This window comes from Euphorbia lathyris, chromosome 6 (assembly GCF_963576675.1).
Source record: "Euphorbia lathyris chromosome 6, ddEupLath1.1, whole genome shotgun sequence".
Lineage (NCBI taxonomy): Eukaryota > Viridiplantae > Streptophyta > Magnoliopsida > Malpighiales > Euphorbiaceae > Euphorbia > Euphorbia lathyris.
Window position 1 is genome coordinate 47,523,232 of NC_088915.1, and position 18,003 is coordinate 47,541,234.

At 35.6% G+C, this 18,003-nt stretch overlaps 2 protein-coding genes across 2 annotated transcripts; one reads left to right on the plus strand and one right to left on the minus strand.

Annotated features, from left to right (window-relative positions):
- Positions 1-1,817: 1,817 nt before the first annotated feature.
- On the plus strand, positions 1,818-5,212 carry LOC136233550 (protein SIEVE ELEMENT OCCLUSION B-like). The gene is made up of 7 exons (XM_066023255.1): positions 1,818-2,492; positions 2,580-2,687; positions 2,789-3,240; positions 3,335-3,444; positions 3,519-3,661; positions 3,763-4,254; positions 4,338-5,212. The coding sequence occupies exons 1-7, from the start codon at positions 1,863-1,865 to the stop codon at positions 4,953-4,955; spliced, it is 2,553 nt and encodes an 850-aa protein (XP_065879327.1). The 5' UTR covers positions 1,818-1,862; the 3' UTR covers positions 4,956-5,212.
- Positions 5,213-14,821: 9,609 nt separating this feature from the next.
- LOC136233316 (uncharacterized) lies at positions 14,822-17,613 on the minus strand. The gene is made up of 2 exons (XM_066022942.1): positions 17,547-17,613; positions 14,822-16,915 (listed from the first exon to the last, which is right to left on the minus strand). Exon 2 carries the CDS (start codon positions 16,904-16,906, stop codon positions 14,828-14,830), a length of 2,079 nt encoding a protein of 692 aa, XP_065879014.1. The 5' UTR covers positions 16,907-16,915; positions 17,547-17,613; the 3' UTR covers positions 14,822-14,827.
- Positions 17,614-18,003: the final 390 nt, after the last annotated feature.

Sequence of the window (18,003 nt, forward strand, 5' to 3'; positions counted from 1 at the left end):
TGTGAAGACGAACTTGGGAGAGAAGCAGATTTGACTTTGTATACACCTCCTTCATACGGGGTGTATAGAGGGCCCTTGATCATAATAGACCATTTCAGTTGGTCTCCATTCACAGGACCTGCATATATAGTAGTAAGCATGAATTAGCAGAAATAGAAAAGGAAGAATAATGCACAACTTCTAGGTGAGTAAGATACCTGAAACGTTGAGAAGCCACCTGGGTGACTCCTATCGGAGTTGGGCCAACTCCAACTTAAAGCGATGATGGAGGCGTCGAAAATTAGACATAATCGGTAAAAACTAGGGTATGTATACTGGTTTATGGACTTGAAGAATATGGTAAAGTTTTATATTTATACTGTGGGTAGGTAAGTGAAAGGTCTAGGAAGGGGAAATGGTAAATGAGTTTAGGGTTATTGAAGATGATCTATACGTAATTAATAAAATGCTTTTGGTTTTGCAGATATCAAGATTTGAGGATTATAGGCCTAATAATGACTTTAAGATATACAGATACATCAAGATCGATTTTGTTTCAGAAATTGGATATATATTGCTTATTTTTTAATATTACATTCAGAAATTTATTTGTATAAATGTAAACAGATTATGACCATTGGTCTCCAATTAATTTAAAACCATTGATATAGAGAATTTCATGTTCATTATTCAAGTTAAAACCAGAAATTCATTCGAAGAAGAAAGCAAAGTGTCATATTTAATTAAAAAAATACTATCTAAACAACAATAGGAAGACACTAAAATAAACGAATCTGTGTCATTTGAAAACACATCCATTGACATAATTGGTTAAGACCTATACCATCTGAAACAAGCTACAACGACAGAAATTATTATACAAACTGCAATCGTAAATATCAATATGCCAATTACCCATATATCGCTTTGATGTTTTTAATTATTAGTATATCATGCAATAGCCGGATAGGTAACGGTAATAATAAATAAATAAGCTGTCATCGTAACACTCTTAATATGACAGCCTACAAATAGGTTTATGTCATGTGACGTGCCTTCACATGACATAATCCAACCGTCGTTTGAAGGTCCATCAGACGACAGCGAACTCCGTAACAATTTTATTTCTTGCAGGACGACGGTTTTGAACCGTTTTCTGAAGAGCTTTTCCGCGTAGTGACTTGTATTAATTTTATATTTGCCTATATTATATATATAACAATTCCAAGAATTTTTTTTCATGGAAAGTAATATTAAATTGTATACTTGGAAATGAAATCTACTTTGGGAGGACGAATCACTATTATAATTAACTAATACAAGAAAGTAAAAGCAGTATAGGAACATCCATGATAGAAAATGGGCATTAATCAGGTAATTTCTATCATCAATTAATACATACATTTGAGTAAAAACGTTGGACATAATTAATTATATGCAGAATGAAGATCCTCGGCAAAAGCCAAAAGAAGAAAGAAACGAACAACTTATACTTTCCCTTTGTTTTCGCTTTGTTTGATTCTCAATTATTTATAGGATCAAGCAAATAATCTTATTTTTTTTTTTTTTAGAATTTGTCCCAAATCTCAAAATGAAATAAAGAATGTAAGTTGATATGTATAATTTCATGAAACAACTACTGCTTCAGATTTTGTGGGGCTGTAAAAAAAAGTAAAAAGATGATATGCAATGCTATCATGTCTGTGGCTTTTCCCTGTTTCTTGTACTAAAACTTAAGTTGAAGTAAGGAAGATTCATTTTGTATTTCATGCTTTATTCCATTTCTGATGATTATATAAAGGCTATGCAGATCCCATAATCAAACACATTCAGCTTAACTGCTTTGAGTTCTTCTAAACAATTTGTTTTTAAGTCCTGAAAAAATGGCAAGCTCAGGCAATATGGCTCTTAATCAACAATCTCCCAATATGCCCCTTAATCAATCCTCACAAAATATGCCTCTCACTCAATCTTCTGCCAATTTGCAGCAGTTGATGAAACCAACTACTCCTGCCCAGCAGCTCATGAATCCGGCCTCAGCAAACACTCAGCATCCAGCCTCAGCAAATCCTCACCACCTGGTGAATCCAATCCCTACCGATGGACAGAAGCTGATCAATCCAACCCCAGCCAACATGCAGCAACTGATGCATCCCAACTCTGCCTATGATCAGCAGCTGATGAATCCAAACACTGGGTATAATCAGCAGCTGATGCATCCCAACTCTGGGTATGATCAGCAGCTGATGAATTCACACCCTGCAGGCATCATGCACCAACTGCTCAAACCAAGCTCGGGCGGAATGCAGATTAAACCAGCACCTAGTATGCAGCAACTCATCAAATCTGATAGGCTCATGTTCGCATCTTCGGATGACAATGCAATGTCTAAGCAAATTCAATCAACTCATACTCCTGATGGACGCGAGTTCAATGTCAAACCTCTTCTCTATATCGTCGAGGATATCTTTAATCGTGCTGCTCCTACTATTGATAACCTTTCTCTGACACCGGTAAGTAATATATGACTCGAACGCTAGCCCTCTTGGTCTACTTGACTTTATTATGTGTATAGCTAATGCTATCTTTGAAATTTGTAGGTGACTCCACAAGGGCGTGCAGAACCTTTGGACGATAGAAATTACACTACCGGTCTCATTACCATGCTTGAATCCTTGGCATATGTGATTGATCGAGTTGCGAGTGAGGTGACCCTCTATTTTGATCTCATTTTCTTCTTTAAATGTTATATATATGTGCTCTTTGTGTCAGCAACTATAGGACTTAATTAATCCATATTCGTCTGCAGATAGCATACAAATGCTCAAGTGGGACTGGGGATGCACATGCAACAACAATGTCAATATTGAACATGCTGTCAAACTACCCATGGGATGCCAAGTTGGTGATAGCTTTGGCAGCTTTTGCCATGAACTATGGGGAATTCTGGCTGATTGCTCAGAACTACACCTCAAACCAGCTGGCTAAAGCTGTGGCCATCCTCAAACAATTGCCTGACCTTTTAGAGCACTCGAGCATACTAAAACCGCGATTTGACGCAGTGAAGAGTCTCATCAAAGTCATGATAGATATAGCCAGGTGCATTGTTGAGTTCAAGGAGCTTCCACCTAACTACATTTCAACGGATGTCACAGCTTTATCCACAGCAGTAGCTCATATACCAATTGCTGTCTACTGGACAGTCAGAAGTATTGTGGCTTGTGCATCCCAGATTACAGGCCTTATTGGCCTAGGCCACGAGTATGTATCAATTGATCCATTTTCAAGGATGGCTACTTTACTGTTCTTACTGATATTCCTATTAACAGTTAACAAGTTCATTTTTTGGTTATAGGCACATAGTATCAACTACAGAGGCCTGGGAGCTTTCAAGTTTGGCTCACAAGCTCAGCAACATGCATAGCCACCTGGCTAATCAACTGGGAATTTGCTATAAGCATATTGGTAATTTCTGAAGCTAAAATCTCTAAAATTAGTATATTGGAATACATTCCTGAAATTAAATTGACATATTGCAGATGAAAAGAAACACCTGGAAACTTATCAGAATCTTTTGCATTTGTTTGAGATGGCACATCTTGACAATATGAGAGTTCTCAAGGCATTGATTTATGCAAAAGATGATCAACTACCACTTGTTGAAGGAACAACCAAGAGAAGGGTGCATTTATTCCCCTTTCAATTATCTATATATATATATATATATATATCTGTATAATCTATAAAATCTAACCATCTTTTGTTGGAAAAAAACTTGAACAGGTTAACATAGAAGTCCTGAGGAGGAAAAATGTGCTGCTGCTGATATCAGACCTTGACATAATGCAAGAAGAGATTGCCATTCTTGAACAGATATACAATGAGTCAAGGCTCCATCCATCAAGGCATGAAAGCCAATATGAGATTGTGTGGCTACCAATTCTGGACCCAGCTGCCCCTTTCACAGAAAACCTGCAACAAAAATTCGAGAATCTGCAGTCTGGCATGTCTTGGTACTCAATTTACCATCCTTCGTTGATCGACCGGGCAGTGATCAAGTTCGTCAAACAAGAATGGCATTTCGGAAAGAAGCCTATTCTAGTTGTGCTGGATCCACAAGGAAGGGTTACATCTCCAAATGCACTTCATATGATGTGGATTTGGGGAAGTTTAGCCTTCCCTTTCACTACTATCAGGGAGGAAGCTCTTTGGAAAGAAGAAAGCTGGAGACTTGAGCTCTTGGTGGATGGCATTGATCCAATTGTTCTCAACTGGGTATGTATCTTTAAATGGATTAATTTGTAGAAATAGTTTTGTATGATTTTGACTAAGAAAAAAAAACTCCATTAATTGGTTAGATGCAAGAAGGAAGATACATATGCCTATATGGAGGAGAGGACTTGGAATGGATTCGGAAGTTCACAAACACAGCACGGGCAGTGGCACAAGCAGCAAACATCCCACTAGGGATGGTATATGTGGGGAGGAGCAATCCAAAGGAAAGAGTGAGGAAGAACATTTCAAGCATAATTGTTGAGAAACTGAGCCACTACTGGGAGGACTTGACATCAATCTGGTACTTCTGGGTTAGGATAGAGAGCATGTGGCGATCGAAGAATCAACTAAGAAAAACCTCTGAGAATGATCCTTTAATGAAGGAAATAATGACAATGATGAGCTTTGACAGCAGTGAAGGAGGGTGGGCTTTATTCACAAGAGGAACAGATGAGATGATAAAAGCAAAAGGGAACATATTTCTAACTTGTCTCACTGATTACACAATCTGGAAAGATGATATCCAGCAAAAAGGATTCATGCCAGCACTTAAAGATCACCTAAAAACACTTCACCCTGAACATCACTGCAACCGTCTCATACTCCCTGGCGCTGCTGGTATGATTCCTGAAAGAATTGTTTGCTCAGAATGTACCCGTCCCATGGAAAGGTACCTCCTCTACAAGTGCTGTGATGAATAATCAAGATGCTATTAACTCATAAATAATTAAGAAGCAGCCTGCACGTGGAGAATTCAATAAATTATATATAACAATTGTTCTTTTGTTATATATACTCATTCTGATCATATTCCAGCAGTCTGCTGTTTTCTACGTATACTACTCTTTTTTATTTCAGATTCCGCTGCTTGTATTGCCTTCATTTGTTTTTTTTTTTTTATTTTTTCTTTTCATCATGTAATGTTTAATGTGTGCTAATGAAGATTTTATTATAGATATCTTTTTTGTAGCTCATATATATAAAACGAACAACAACAACAAAGCTTTAATCCCGAAATGATTCGGGATTGGCTAACATAGCTATACCTATAATTCTAGTTGACAAACAAAACTCTTCTCCCCCTTCTATAGTTTCTTCTTTTTTCTCTTGTTCTCTTCCTCGAGATTCTTAAGCCTGTTACTCAACTTTATCTGGAAGATGCTCAAAGTTTTGTCATCAAGGTTCTTTAGTTCTTTCTAGTTATTTAAAGTGTTCAGAATTATACTTTATTGGGATGGTAAACCTTTCCTTGTAATTTCAAGTTATTAAAAGATTGTCAATATCCATTTGGTGATTCCAAAATACAAGTATATTATTTTCTCAATGCTAAAAGATTGTCATCCTTTAACATGTTTCTGACCACCTCACCAAAACTGTAAAAATCCATTTCAGACATTTCGGTTTTGAGAACTTATCTATTATGAATAGAGTTTATGCGCATACTTCATTTGCTTTCTGGTATTACAATTTTGGTTTGTAAAAAAGTTTCTTATTTTGTTTTTCCCTCCCTTTGATGTGGTGTTTGAAACTTAAAAATACAAAATATTAAATTTTGAATTGATATACGTAATCATTGTCAGAAACAGAAGTTCATAAACCCATTAACTAAATGAAAATCGGGCATTATATAGAAAATGAATTATATTTCGAACAATTGCATGCCTTTTAAACTCCCAAGATCTAGTACAACCATCATGTGCTCAAAATTATTGGCAGAACAAAAGACACCAATGAACAGATGCAGTGGCTGGCATATCAAGATTACAGTATAGAAGGAAAAGAGAGAATTACAGAGGAGAAAGATAAAGAACATACTGGAAAAAGTAGAGAGACTAATTAAAGTAAAGACCCTGTTCATATGGGAAAATTACAAATCTGGACTAATTTAAAAACCTATTTACATATCAGAACTAGTTATTTCACTTCTTTGACCCCTTTTACTTGATTTGGACCAAAATACCTCACTTTCTTCATAACTATAACATCACCATCGATCGATCGAACAAGGGAAGCCAAGCGCCACCATCGCATAGGATTTCGTTTTTTAAATCTTTTGGATGAGGATTGATCCGACGAAGAGAAAATGGAAGATCCGAGGAAGAAGAAGAGAAAACGACCGGCAGCCATGGGAGAAAACGGAAGATCCAAGGAAGAAGAAGAGAAAACGACTGCAGCTATGGGAGAAAACTGAAGATCTGAGGAAGAAGAAGAGAGAACGACGGCAGCCATGGGAGAAAACGGAAGATCCGAGGAAGAAGAAGAAGAAGGGAAAACAACGACAGCCATGGGAGAAAACGGAAGATACAAGGAAGAAGAAGAGAAAACGACGGCAGCCATGGGAGAAGAAGACGATCCGATTTCTTTGTTTTCAGTAATAATCAATTTTGTTCTTCATTACTCCATAATACTTCAAAACTGAATGTTTGAACTGGTTGATTTGCTAAGCTGCCAATTTTCCATTGTTTTACATGAGATTTTTGTTTGTCTCGAGTCCAACTTATCCCTTTTTATAGAGTTGTCTAACACCATATAACGCTATATAATATATAAACTATTCTTTATGGCGTTTTCATAAGTCTTTGTTTGAGAGTTTGAATGTTAATGGAGGGGAGAGTTAAAGGAGGTAATGGAAAGGGAAGGGAAGTGATCAACAGAAAGTTAACAATTAACCTTGTTTGGGAGTTTATAGGATGTAAATGAGGTTAATTGTTTGGGAGTTTAAATATGAAGGGGAATGAAAGTTAAATTTACTCTACAGAGATAAGAAATTTTTAAAAAATTTACGTTACTTCCATTAACCTTCAATTTGGAGGTTAGAGTTTGGAGGTTAGAGGAAGTAAACATTTAACCCCATTAACCTCCATTTACTCTTAAAAAATAACTCCCAAACAAGGTTAACTCAATACTTAACCTTCCATTACTTCCATTTACTCCCATTAACCTCATCCCAAACAAGGGCTAAAGTAACTATGTCGCGTTAAAAGTGATGGTATTTTTGTTCAAATAAGGTTAAAGTGTCTACATTGGTAATAAGTTTGAGAACTAGATTTAATATCTAAATTCAAATTGACCCAAATTTATAAATTTTCCCTATTTATATCCGATCAAGTCTAACGGCTCTATTAGTTATACCTAACGGAACCTAATTACATACCTATAGTTAATTTAAGTGTTAATTTTTTTTTTACAAACACAACCTTGTGATCACCGTTAACAAAATCAAGGCAAATGGATGAATTCTATTAAGTTGTTGATGTGTTATAAAGGTATTTTAGAAAAAAATGATTTTTTTTATTTATTATTTGAATTTTCTTTTTCTCTCACATTCTTCTCCCATTTTGGTTCCTCCATTCTTCTTCCTCATCATTCTCACTCTTGCTCTTCCTCATTCTTCTTCCTCCTCCTTCATTTCTTCTTCTTATCTTTTACTTTTTTTTTCTAGAATTCTAGAAATTCCAGAATTAAGCTGGAATTTTCCAGGGTTTAGAACGTTGGAATCAGCATTCGAAACGCTCAGTGTTAATGAATTTTGTTAAGTTGCAAATACAATCTTGTGGTTGTCACCGTTAACAAAATCAAGACAAATTTTTTAACTTTGTTAAATCAAAGGGGTAATTTCGGAATATGAAATTTATGACCATTTTTTGTTGACTTTTTTCTACACACTCTCTTCTTTTTCTTCTTCTTCTCCTCTTTATCTTTTTGATTGACTAATGCTAGAATTCCCAACATTGTGCTGGAAAATTCCAGCATTAACACTGGACAACACAATGCTGGAAATTCTAACATTAGTCAAACAAAAAGATAAAGAGGAAAAGAAGAAGAAAGGAAGAAGAGGAAGAAGGAGGAGAAAAAGAAAGGAAGAAGAAGGAAAAGGAAGGAGGAGGAAGAAGAAGAAGGATGGGGAGAGAGAGTGTGAAAAAGTCAACAACAAATGGTCATAAATTTCATATTCTGAAATTACCCCTATGATTTAACAGAGTTAAAAAATTTGCCTTGATTTTGTTAACGGTACAACCACAATGTTGTGTTTGAAAAAAAAAAAAAAATCACAGGTACCGCGTCGCAAATCAGCCAAACCACATGATAGTTATTTGTAATTTAGCCTTAATTTAACTCATGTATGGCTAACACCCCCTCAAGCCGGGAAGATGAACATCTAATATGCTTAATCGACACAAAAATGAATTAAGCAATGACGAATGAAGTGGCTTTGTGAAACAATCAACTAATTGATTATCTGTTGTAATCGGTAGTAATTGAATCTTCCTGGATTGATTTTGTCCTGAATAAAGTGACAATCAATCTCAATATGTTTCATTCGTTTGTGAAAAACTCCATCATTCACTATTTGAATCACAAATAAATTGTCACAAAACATTAAAGTAGGTTATGGATGTTGAATGTGCAAATCTGTCAACAAATATAATAACCACTGCAATTCACATGAAGTTAACGCCATGCTCTATATTCCTCATCGGAGGATGACCTGCTAACAGTACTTTACTTCTTAGACTTCCAAATAATCAAACTGTTGCCAAGAAATACACAAAAACCCATAATTGATTTTCTGGTTTGCTTACAGTTAGCCCAATCAGACTCTGTAAACGCTTGTTACTTTATTTTTTATTTAGCTGGAAAAAAATACCGTGTGCAGGATGATTCTTCAAATACCTTAAACATATGAATTGCTACCATGTGTTGCTTTGTTGGGTTTTCTAAATGTTGTGACAACCACTGGACAACAAACATAATATCAGGCTTAGTGTTTGACAAATACAACAAATTCCCACTAATTTTCTATACCCTAAAACATCATCAAGCAATTTTGTATTAGTAGTTTCTGAATTGTCAACTTATACAGGAGTTAAACATGGTTTTGATTCTAAGAAACCAGATTTTGCCAAAAGAGCTAAGGTGTACTGTATTTGATATATATGAATCCTCTCTTTTGTTCTAGCTATCTCCAAACCCAATATAAACTTCAATATCCCTAAACCTTTTACACTAAAACTCCTATGTAAAAAGGCTTTAACTTCCAAAATATCATCATCATTATTGCTTGCTAAAATTACATCATCCACCTATACAGCTAGTGCAATAAACCTAAATCCTCGATGCCTAACAAACAAGGATGGATCTGCTTTGGATTTCACAAAATCAAGAGACTGAAGTGAAGAGAGAATTTTGGAAAAAACTGATTCATTCTTATTGAATATAATAGAGAAGATTACAGTGTTTATATATACAAATGAGTGAACAAGTCTAAATTGCTTAGAGTCACAACGTTTTTGGGGTGAGTGCCAGATTAGCTTTTTTGGTCAAACTTGTTGAAACACATTTCAACACTGATTCTGATTTGACAAATCTATTTAAATTAAAATTAAATCCCTTAGATAAATTTTCAATACATTAAATTTAAATGCTTTGATTTATTATCACTAATGTGTTTGTTGAGTGTTTTTGGAGTAATTTAATTTATAAGTGCAAAAAGATATTAAAGACAAAGCCCAAGTCCAATAAGCCAAGTCAAGACTCAAACAAAGCCAAGAAGAAAGTCAAATGGATCAAAGGCTTTTGATCCACTCAGCCTAGCGGAAAGAAGGATCCAGAAGGAAGGCCAACGCCTTCACAACGAAGCTGCTGAGTTCGAAGGACAAGCAGACAAGGCGAAAGTTGACTTCCTAACTTTGAGTACAAAGGCTATCCAATTGAGGAAAGTTTCAGACGCAACAGAGGAGATGTCGTTGTGCTGTCCAGGAATCTTTGCCTAAAATGGAGAGACAATCTAACGCTTACTGAGTAAAGCAAATGAAGCACTGATCAACAACAGAGAAGACTTCGTTCCTATTGGCCGTGACACTGGGCGCTAAGGGCGAAAGGGACAGCAAAGCCGTTTCCCTCTAACGGTTATTTCGAAATTTGAAATGACCGATGGCTTCAAGTGTCACTATAAAAAGACTGTCATTTGCTTCAATCAAACTTGATCTTCAACAAGCCGAAACTCTGAGCAAATTCATACTTGAAGTTCCATCTGAAAGCAAAGCAAAGACATTTTACACTAACTCTTATCTTTGTGTAAACAAATAGATTAGATCTTTCAAATGTTCTTTGTTAAAGAACAAAACTTTATCAATCACTAAATTGTTAGGAGACTCTGAGTTGCTCGGTATTTAGCACTCAGAGTTAGATAATGCTGAGTATAGGCTTATAGAGGAAGGTACTCTGTAACTGCTCGTTGACTAATGTAAGGGGTTTGTGCTCTAGGATAAAACTAGGAATTCCGGGGACTGGATGTAGGCAGAAGGCCGAACTAGGATAAAACTGATGAGTAACATTTTCTATCCCTTATCTCCTTTATCTGCTTGTTTTTGTTTTGGCCAAGTAAACGCTTAACTTAAACCTACTGAGTTGTGTGATCTGGTGCTGAGTAACTAAAGCACAGTGATGTTGAGTATTTCTTGAATCAATGTTAGAAACAACTTTAGTTGCTGACTAACTAAAGCTGCTTCTGACCATACTCAACATCACTGTGCTACTAATCTATGTGAAAAATTACAACTCACAACGGTAACAAGTCATCCTCAATACTTAAAATTTTAAATAGTTCCTTTAACCCCCCTTAGGAACTTATTCTCATATCACAAGGGACCAACTAAACTGTTTTCCCGCCAATGGGTTTTATCCCTTACAATCATTAGTACAGTAAACAATCTTCATGAAGCTTGATAATATTTAATCCAAGACGCCTCCCTCAATCAAGCCAAAGATTGTAAATTGAGAAATCCCAATTGCATCATCACTTATTGTAGCTGAGAACCAGGTAGTGCCTTAGTAAAAAAATTTGCCAATTGCTCATGTGTATGAACATAAGGTGTTTCAATAAATCCTCCCAAATATTGACTACGAACTATATACAGTCTATGTCGATATGTTTAGTCTTTTCGTGAAATACGGGGTTGGCTGCAATATAAATTGCCGCCTGATTATCACAACACATTGGTATTGGCAGAGGCACTAAAATTTTGAATTCTTTAAACAAGTAGCTTAACCACTTCAATATACATATAGTGGTCACCATTGCTCGATGTTCCTCTTTAGCAGCGAACGACTGACAGTGTTCTATTTTTTTGATTTCTAAGAGATCAAAGAGTTTCCCAACAACACGCAATATCCTGTAATTGACCTGCGCGTGTCCTTACACCTTCCCCAGTCCGCATCATAGTAACTGGTGGGTTTCAAATTACTCTCTGATGCATAAAATAAACCAAGCTAGGCAGTACCCTTTAGATATTTAAGCACGTGAATAACAACGTCCTTATGCAATTGAGTTGGAGAATTGAGAAATTGACTCAATTGTTGAGTGATAAATGAGATATCGGGTCTAGTAAATCCCAAATATAACATACGGCTAATAATTCTTCGATATTGCTCCGGATTTTCACAAAAAGGCGAAGGTGAATCAAATTGAATGCCGCTAGGTAGTGGACTTCTAACTGATTTAGCCTGAAATAACCCTGCATCAATAATCATCTCCGAGATGTATTTATGTTATGATAAAATCAATCCAGCATCGGATCATGTGATTTCAACACCTAAGAAAAATTTGGCATGTCCTAAATCTTTGATAGTGAATGCCTCATCAAGTGACTGCTTAACCTCAACAATAAGTTCCTCGGATGTGCCCGTAATCAAAGCATCATCAACATAGATAACAATTGCAATAAAATCAGTAGAGGTTTGTTTAGTGAAAAGGTAGTAATCGTGATAGGATTTGTGAAAGCCCAGCTGAAGAAGCTTCCCAGTGAACTCTTTATACCATTGACGTCATGCTTGTTTAAGTCCGTAAAGCGATTTTCTCAATTTGCAAATCTGCCCTGACTTTGCCTTTTGATAACCCTCAAGAGGTTCGAGATAAATCTCTTCATCCACGTACTCATGTAGATATGCATTGTTGATATCTACTTGGTGTATTGACCATCGATGGGCAGCTACAATGGCGAGAAAAGTTCTAACTGTCGTTGTTTTGGTTATGGGGGAGAAACTCTCAGTGTAATCAATGCCAAATTGCTGCTTGTAACCACGGGCCACCAAACGCGCTTTGAATCGCTCAACTGATCCATCAACATTGTATTTTACTCGAAAAACCCATCGAGTTGATATTGGTTTCTTTCCAGGTGGCAGATAAGTTAGATACCAAGTTTGGTTATCTTCAAGAGTCGTAAGTTAAACTTGCATCGCAGCAAGGTAAGATGACTTAGGTTCAGAAACCTTAGTAATTTTAGCAAGGAAGGCATGATGTTTTTGGGAGAAAGTAATGTTGGTGTGATCAGCTGTATTGACAAGAGAAGAAGTAACATTATTGATTACAAAATCTTGTAACCAAGTGGGTGTTTTCTTAACTCTAGAGGACTGCTTTGAAGGTTGAACAAGCATATATGTGAGAGAAGGAGAAGTTGAATTTGAAACAGACTCAGGTTCAAATATTGAAGCAGGTCAGTTGAAGATAACTAGTGATGGAGAATTATTGGTGAGAGATTAATGTTGGGATCAGTATGATCAAAAGATGTTGGGTATCAACCTTAGAGGTGGTATTGGATGTGTTTGAAACTTGAAAACTGTCAGAATTTTGTATTAGTGAGTTTGGTATAGATGGGGATGTAGGTTTAATAGAATGAGGTTCAAGTAGATCAGTTGATTGATAAGCTCGAATTGATAGGCATGAGGGTTGTGCATGGGTATTATTTGAGAGGAAAGGAAATTGATGTTCATAAAATATGACATCTCTGGATACACAAATAGATTGAGTATCAAATGACTATTTTGAAATTCGAAATAATCAAGTCTCAAAGTGTCACTATAAAAGCCCCATCAATTGCTTCATTTGGACTTGTTCATCAACGCTGAATTTAAGAGAAAATCATTATTGAAGTTCCAAAAAGCAAAGAAAAAATCACATACACACTCATTGTATTCATTTGTGTAATAGTTCTAAGTTCATTCATTGTGTTCTGAGTTAGAACAAAAACTATCAATAACTTAGAAAAGTTTAAAAGTTTTTCTGTTTGCTTCGGTCACAAGTAGACAACAACAGGGGAAGATAGATAGTTAAATGTTGAGTGTAAAGGAAGGTACTTTACAAAGCCTCTGTATCTATTGTAAGAGTTTGTGCTCTACCAGTATAAATCATTGCGTAACAAATCTAACCCTTTCCTTCTGATATATATATATATATATATATATATATATATATATATATATATATTGCTTGCTTCTGTGCTTAAAATTATATAACTTGCACTTCTGACTATTGTACTTAATAATATACTTAATCAAGTCACACAGAGGCCACCCAGTTGCGTGGCCTAAGTGTTAGAATTAAACTTTGTTTCTGTTGAACACAGCAAACAAAGTATGCCTCTTATTCCGAGCCGCCTTGTGCTATTGAATTAATTGTAAGAAAATTTAATAAAGCATTAAATTTATTAATAGTTCCATTCACCCTCTTTGGAACTAGGTTCCACTATCGTTCATGATACCTTATACCTTGAAACAACTATATCTCCTGTTTGTAACTTCAAAACCTTATACTTTTTTTGTCCTAAATGATATCCCGTAAAAATTCCTTTCTCTACTCTAGGATCAAACTTGGTCCTATTCCTAGCCAAAGTGCCAACAAAACACATGCATTCAAAAGCCCTTGACATATTATAATCAGGCCTATGATCATACAACATTTGAAAAGGTGTTTTATCATACAAAAGCTTTGAAGGAATCCTATTGATTAAAAAAACAGAATGTGAAATAAAATGATTCAAAAATTCACTTGGCAAATGACTCAGAAACTTAAGAGCTCTAGCTATATTTAGAAATATGCCGGTTCTTTCGTTCCACCAAGCCATTCTTATAAGGCGTTTCAACACAGCTAGTCTGGAGTGCAATTCCTTTAGCTGCATAAACAACATGCAAACAAAACTCTCCTATTAAACTGTGTTTGAACCAACTCGACAAACCTCTCAAGTCTCAACTAGTTTTGGAACTTCAGACTTTTGCTTTGAGCAAATAAGCCCATGTAGACCTAGAATGTACATCCACAATTGTAAAAAAGTATCTATATCATTCCAAAGAAACAGCAGTTGGACTCATTACAGTTGTATGTATTTAGCTAGGTCTATTTATACTTGTAGATATACTAACTTGCAAGTTGGTGTCTTTGCTTGGTCACCAAGCTTATGTGCATATAAATAGGTTGTCATTCTCTGCACAAACTAAGACGAATAACATACAATTCATTCTTCAATTTCTATAGATTAGATGGTATCAAAGCTGTCCTAGTGTGCAGTTTTTTTTTTGTTTTTAGTTGGCTCGAGTGTGCTAGGATTTTTACTATTTGCTAACATTTCCTCCTACTAATCAAAATTTGTGATATCTCAACCAATGTGGACCATAAGTTATTATTCAGTGTCAAATGAGATTCAAATCATTCTTTAATTAAAGAAGACAAAAAAAGATTCATATCAAACTTTCATACACAAAAAAAAAAAAAAAAAAAAAAAAAAGTAGGGAGGGTTAATCAATATATACTAATATTGAACTTATTAGTTTCATGGGTCAAAAGAAGCCAGACATGAGTAATCAAGCCTCCACCTCGCCTGAGCTGCTCAGTGTGATGGACCCAAGGGCAATTATATGCAGCATAGCACAGCATTTCAACCCAAATGCTACTTAACATATCCCACCTATCTGCCCTATCAAACAGAAGTTCAGCAAGTATTTTTGCTTCCAAAACTACTTCCCATCTTGATACTATATCTACATCTTCATTGGAATCCGTCGCGTCATTCTCATCAGAAAGCGTGACCACAGCATCTTCAAATCTACATTCAAGCACTTTCTTTGCGAAATAGTTAATCATATCGTTATCAGCTCCTGCTTGCTTTGATATTTTCTCAAGATATGCTGTGAGTTTGTTACAAGCTCCTTGGAAAAGAATTTTCTTGGTGTTAATAGAAAGCATGTATGGCCTCTCTGCTAGAAGGTGCATCATATAATCTGATAACTTCTTCGTTAAACTCGGCTGAGAATCTTTATAATTAACTAGCTGAGATCCCGGGTTCTGATCAGCAAGTTGGTTGTAGCAGATATCAGTTGCTATATGCCATATGGTTATGGCCCTGCCAAAACTTGTTTGCTGATTTGCTTCATTTGTGTAATCTGTTTCAATGCTCCATTTGAATTGGTCTAGGCATTTGAACCTTTCTAAAGCCCATTCTCCTCTTTTGCTGAAAGGCTGCCAAACTCTCTGCCCGCGAACCTGCTCTATCTGTTCAATTATCATTTTCTTCATTTTCACTGAAACTTCGGTGTACACAGTTACTCGAAACCTCTTGTACTTTTGATCCCAACCTCTCCGTTTCACGATTTCATTGATTAATCTCCCTGACCTGGACTGTTCCTTGTATAGACAATAACTCAGCAAGTTTAATTGCTCCATACTGTTTGACCATCTAGGCCATTTCATTGGCACCTGACGAACTAAAACTTGAAAGAACGTTTCTACCATTCGACTCCGATGATTCTTGATCATGAATAGAAGTGCCCATTCTGACCAAAGAGTGGAAATAATTGCATAGATTTCAACTCCAATAGCCCCTGACAGAAGTAAATAGGTAATTGCAATGTCCACTTTCTTGTCATATTTCCTTGACACAAGAATTTTTAGGAGTTTCACATCAGCATGCCTGAACAGGATGGCGAATCCACACAAACTCGAAACTAGACTAAGGAAGCATATGGAACGCCGAATGAAACTAGCAATAGAATAATTGGTGGGGAACCTGGTGTACAACACATCATACATGAATCCAAGCTCAAACTCCGTAATCCTGAAAACATCTTCAGGATGATAATAATATGTGCTGACAGAAGGGGAGTTTATAGACAAAGGGTGACCTATCCAATTCTGAATGTGCGGTTTCAAATGTTCGAAACGCCTATAGGCCTTAACAAGCAATGCTAGATTAGAGTTGGAGTATTTGAAACCAAACTGTTCATGAATATTGCTGGTTACTAAAGTGTCAAACACCGCATCAGAGCTAGCAGAGCGTCTGAGAGCCCAAATCCTCTCGAAACTCTTGATTGCTCCGGATAGGAGCAGTGTCAATGCGATGATTGAAAGCCAAGTATTGTTCCAAGACTTGATAAAAATCAAAAGGACAACACCTATCTGGACTCCTAATTCAAGAAATTGCCTCCAGCCAAGCCTGTTGTCTTCGACAGCGTATGCAGTAATGCTGTCAGGACCGCCAATGTGCATAAGAAGAAGAGGCGCCCACATGGCTCGGAGCTCATTGTTGGTTATGTTGACCTTTGGAACAGTACCATAAGTGATGCTGGAAAGGGCAGCTGAATCATTGTTTGTTTCGGTTAGCTTGCCAAGGGAAACAGTTGAAACATAGACACCCATTAAGTAACAGAACCAAACAATAAACCTCATCTTAACTCTTGAATTGTACTTCCTGCGGCTGCCGCATATTGCTAGTAGGATTTGAAAGGCAAGGCTTGTGATTACCAGACCCTGTATCTCAAATGCATTCCATATTTGTTTCACCAACTCCGAGCTAAATATTTCTTTTGCAACCTCCCATATCATTTTTCCTATCTGTTCACAAAATTCTTTCATGAAACCAGTTTACTTCTACATTTTATGTGTCTACCTTATGTAAAAACATGATATGATTTCTTTTAAAATGCACTAAAAAAAGGGTTGATTCAATTTTATGTTGATTAAGTCTCTAATCTTTCAATTTGACACACTAACTCCTTTGTGAATTATAATTGCTCATTTCATCTACATCCAAAATTGTAATTTACTGTTGGAAATGAGCAATTTCAAATATAGATGAAATAAATAATAGTGAGTTTTATATTTACAGCTAATTTACTGGGTAGCTAGGGGTTTAATATATTATAATTGATAAAATATTTTAATAATGTGTCAAATTAAACAAAAATCATGACGTGAATCAATAAAAATAAAAATGGGGAATCTTAGGACTTTCTTTATTTTTTTTTTCATTTTTGATCAAATACCTTTAACGTTGACGGTCAATAGCAATTTTATCCCTAACATCTAAATATTTCGTCAAATTTAAAAATATTAATCATCAAATTTCTATTATGAAATTACAATAAAATGTAATATTTTGTTTTAGTGATATTTTTACACCTTATCCCATAAATAAATAAATAAATAAATAAACATTAATAAGGAACAATAATATAAATGTTACCTGATGTGGTTGGGTAGCTAAGTCCGAAAAACAGAGTTAGCAGTTTGGTTTAGATGGGAAGTGAAATAGGCTCTTTTTTATATATGCAAATAAGACGAAAAGAGTATGCTATAAATATCCCCATCCCCATGCATGTCTCACACATTGTGCTTTGCTTGTTCATATTACTCTTCGCATATATTATATACCTTCTAGCCTCTAGCTTTATTAGTTTTTGTTTGATCTAATTGCTTTTTAATTTCATCATATCAATCTATATATTATTTGTAAAAGAATTATTTTCTTGAAAATATAAACTGATTTGGAAAAATCATAAATCATGGAGGAATTAAATGGAATTCATTTGTTCTATATCTATATGATTTGTCCTAAACAATATCTGATTGTTTACTTCAATTCATACATATGATTTGTCTTTAGAGACGCAAGCTTTAGGTTGGATCAAACCAGACCAGAC

Bases quoted from the DNA above. Each gene is read 5' to 3' on its own strand.
- LOC136233316 (XM_066022942.1), bottom strand. From the start codon at position 16,906: ATGATATGGGAGGTTGCAAAAGAAATATTTAGCTCGGAGTTGGTGAAA.
- LOC136233550 (XM_066023255.1), top strand. From the start codon at position 1,863: ATGGCAAGCTCAGGCAATATGGCTCTTAATCAACAATCTCCCAATATG. The intron at 2,688-2,788 runs GTGACCCTCTAT...ATTCGTCTGCAG, and splicing joins TTGATCGAGTTGCGAGTGAG to ATAGCATACAAATGCTCAAG. The intron at 3,241-3,334 runs GTATGTATCAAT...TTTTGGTTATAG, and splicing joins CTTATTGGCCTAGGCCACGA to GCACATAGTATCAACTACAG.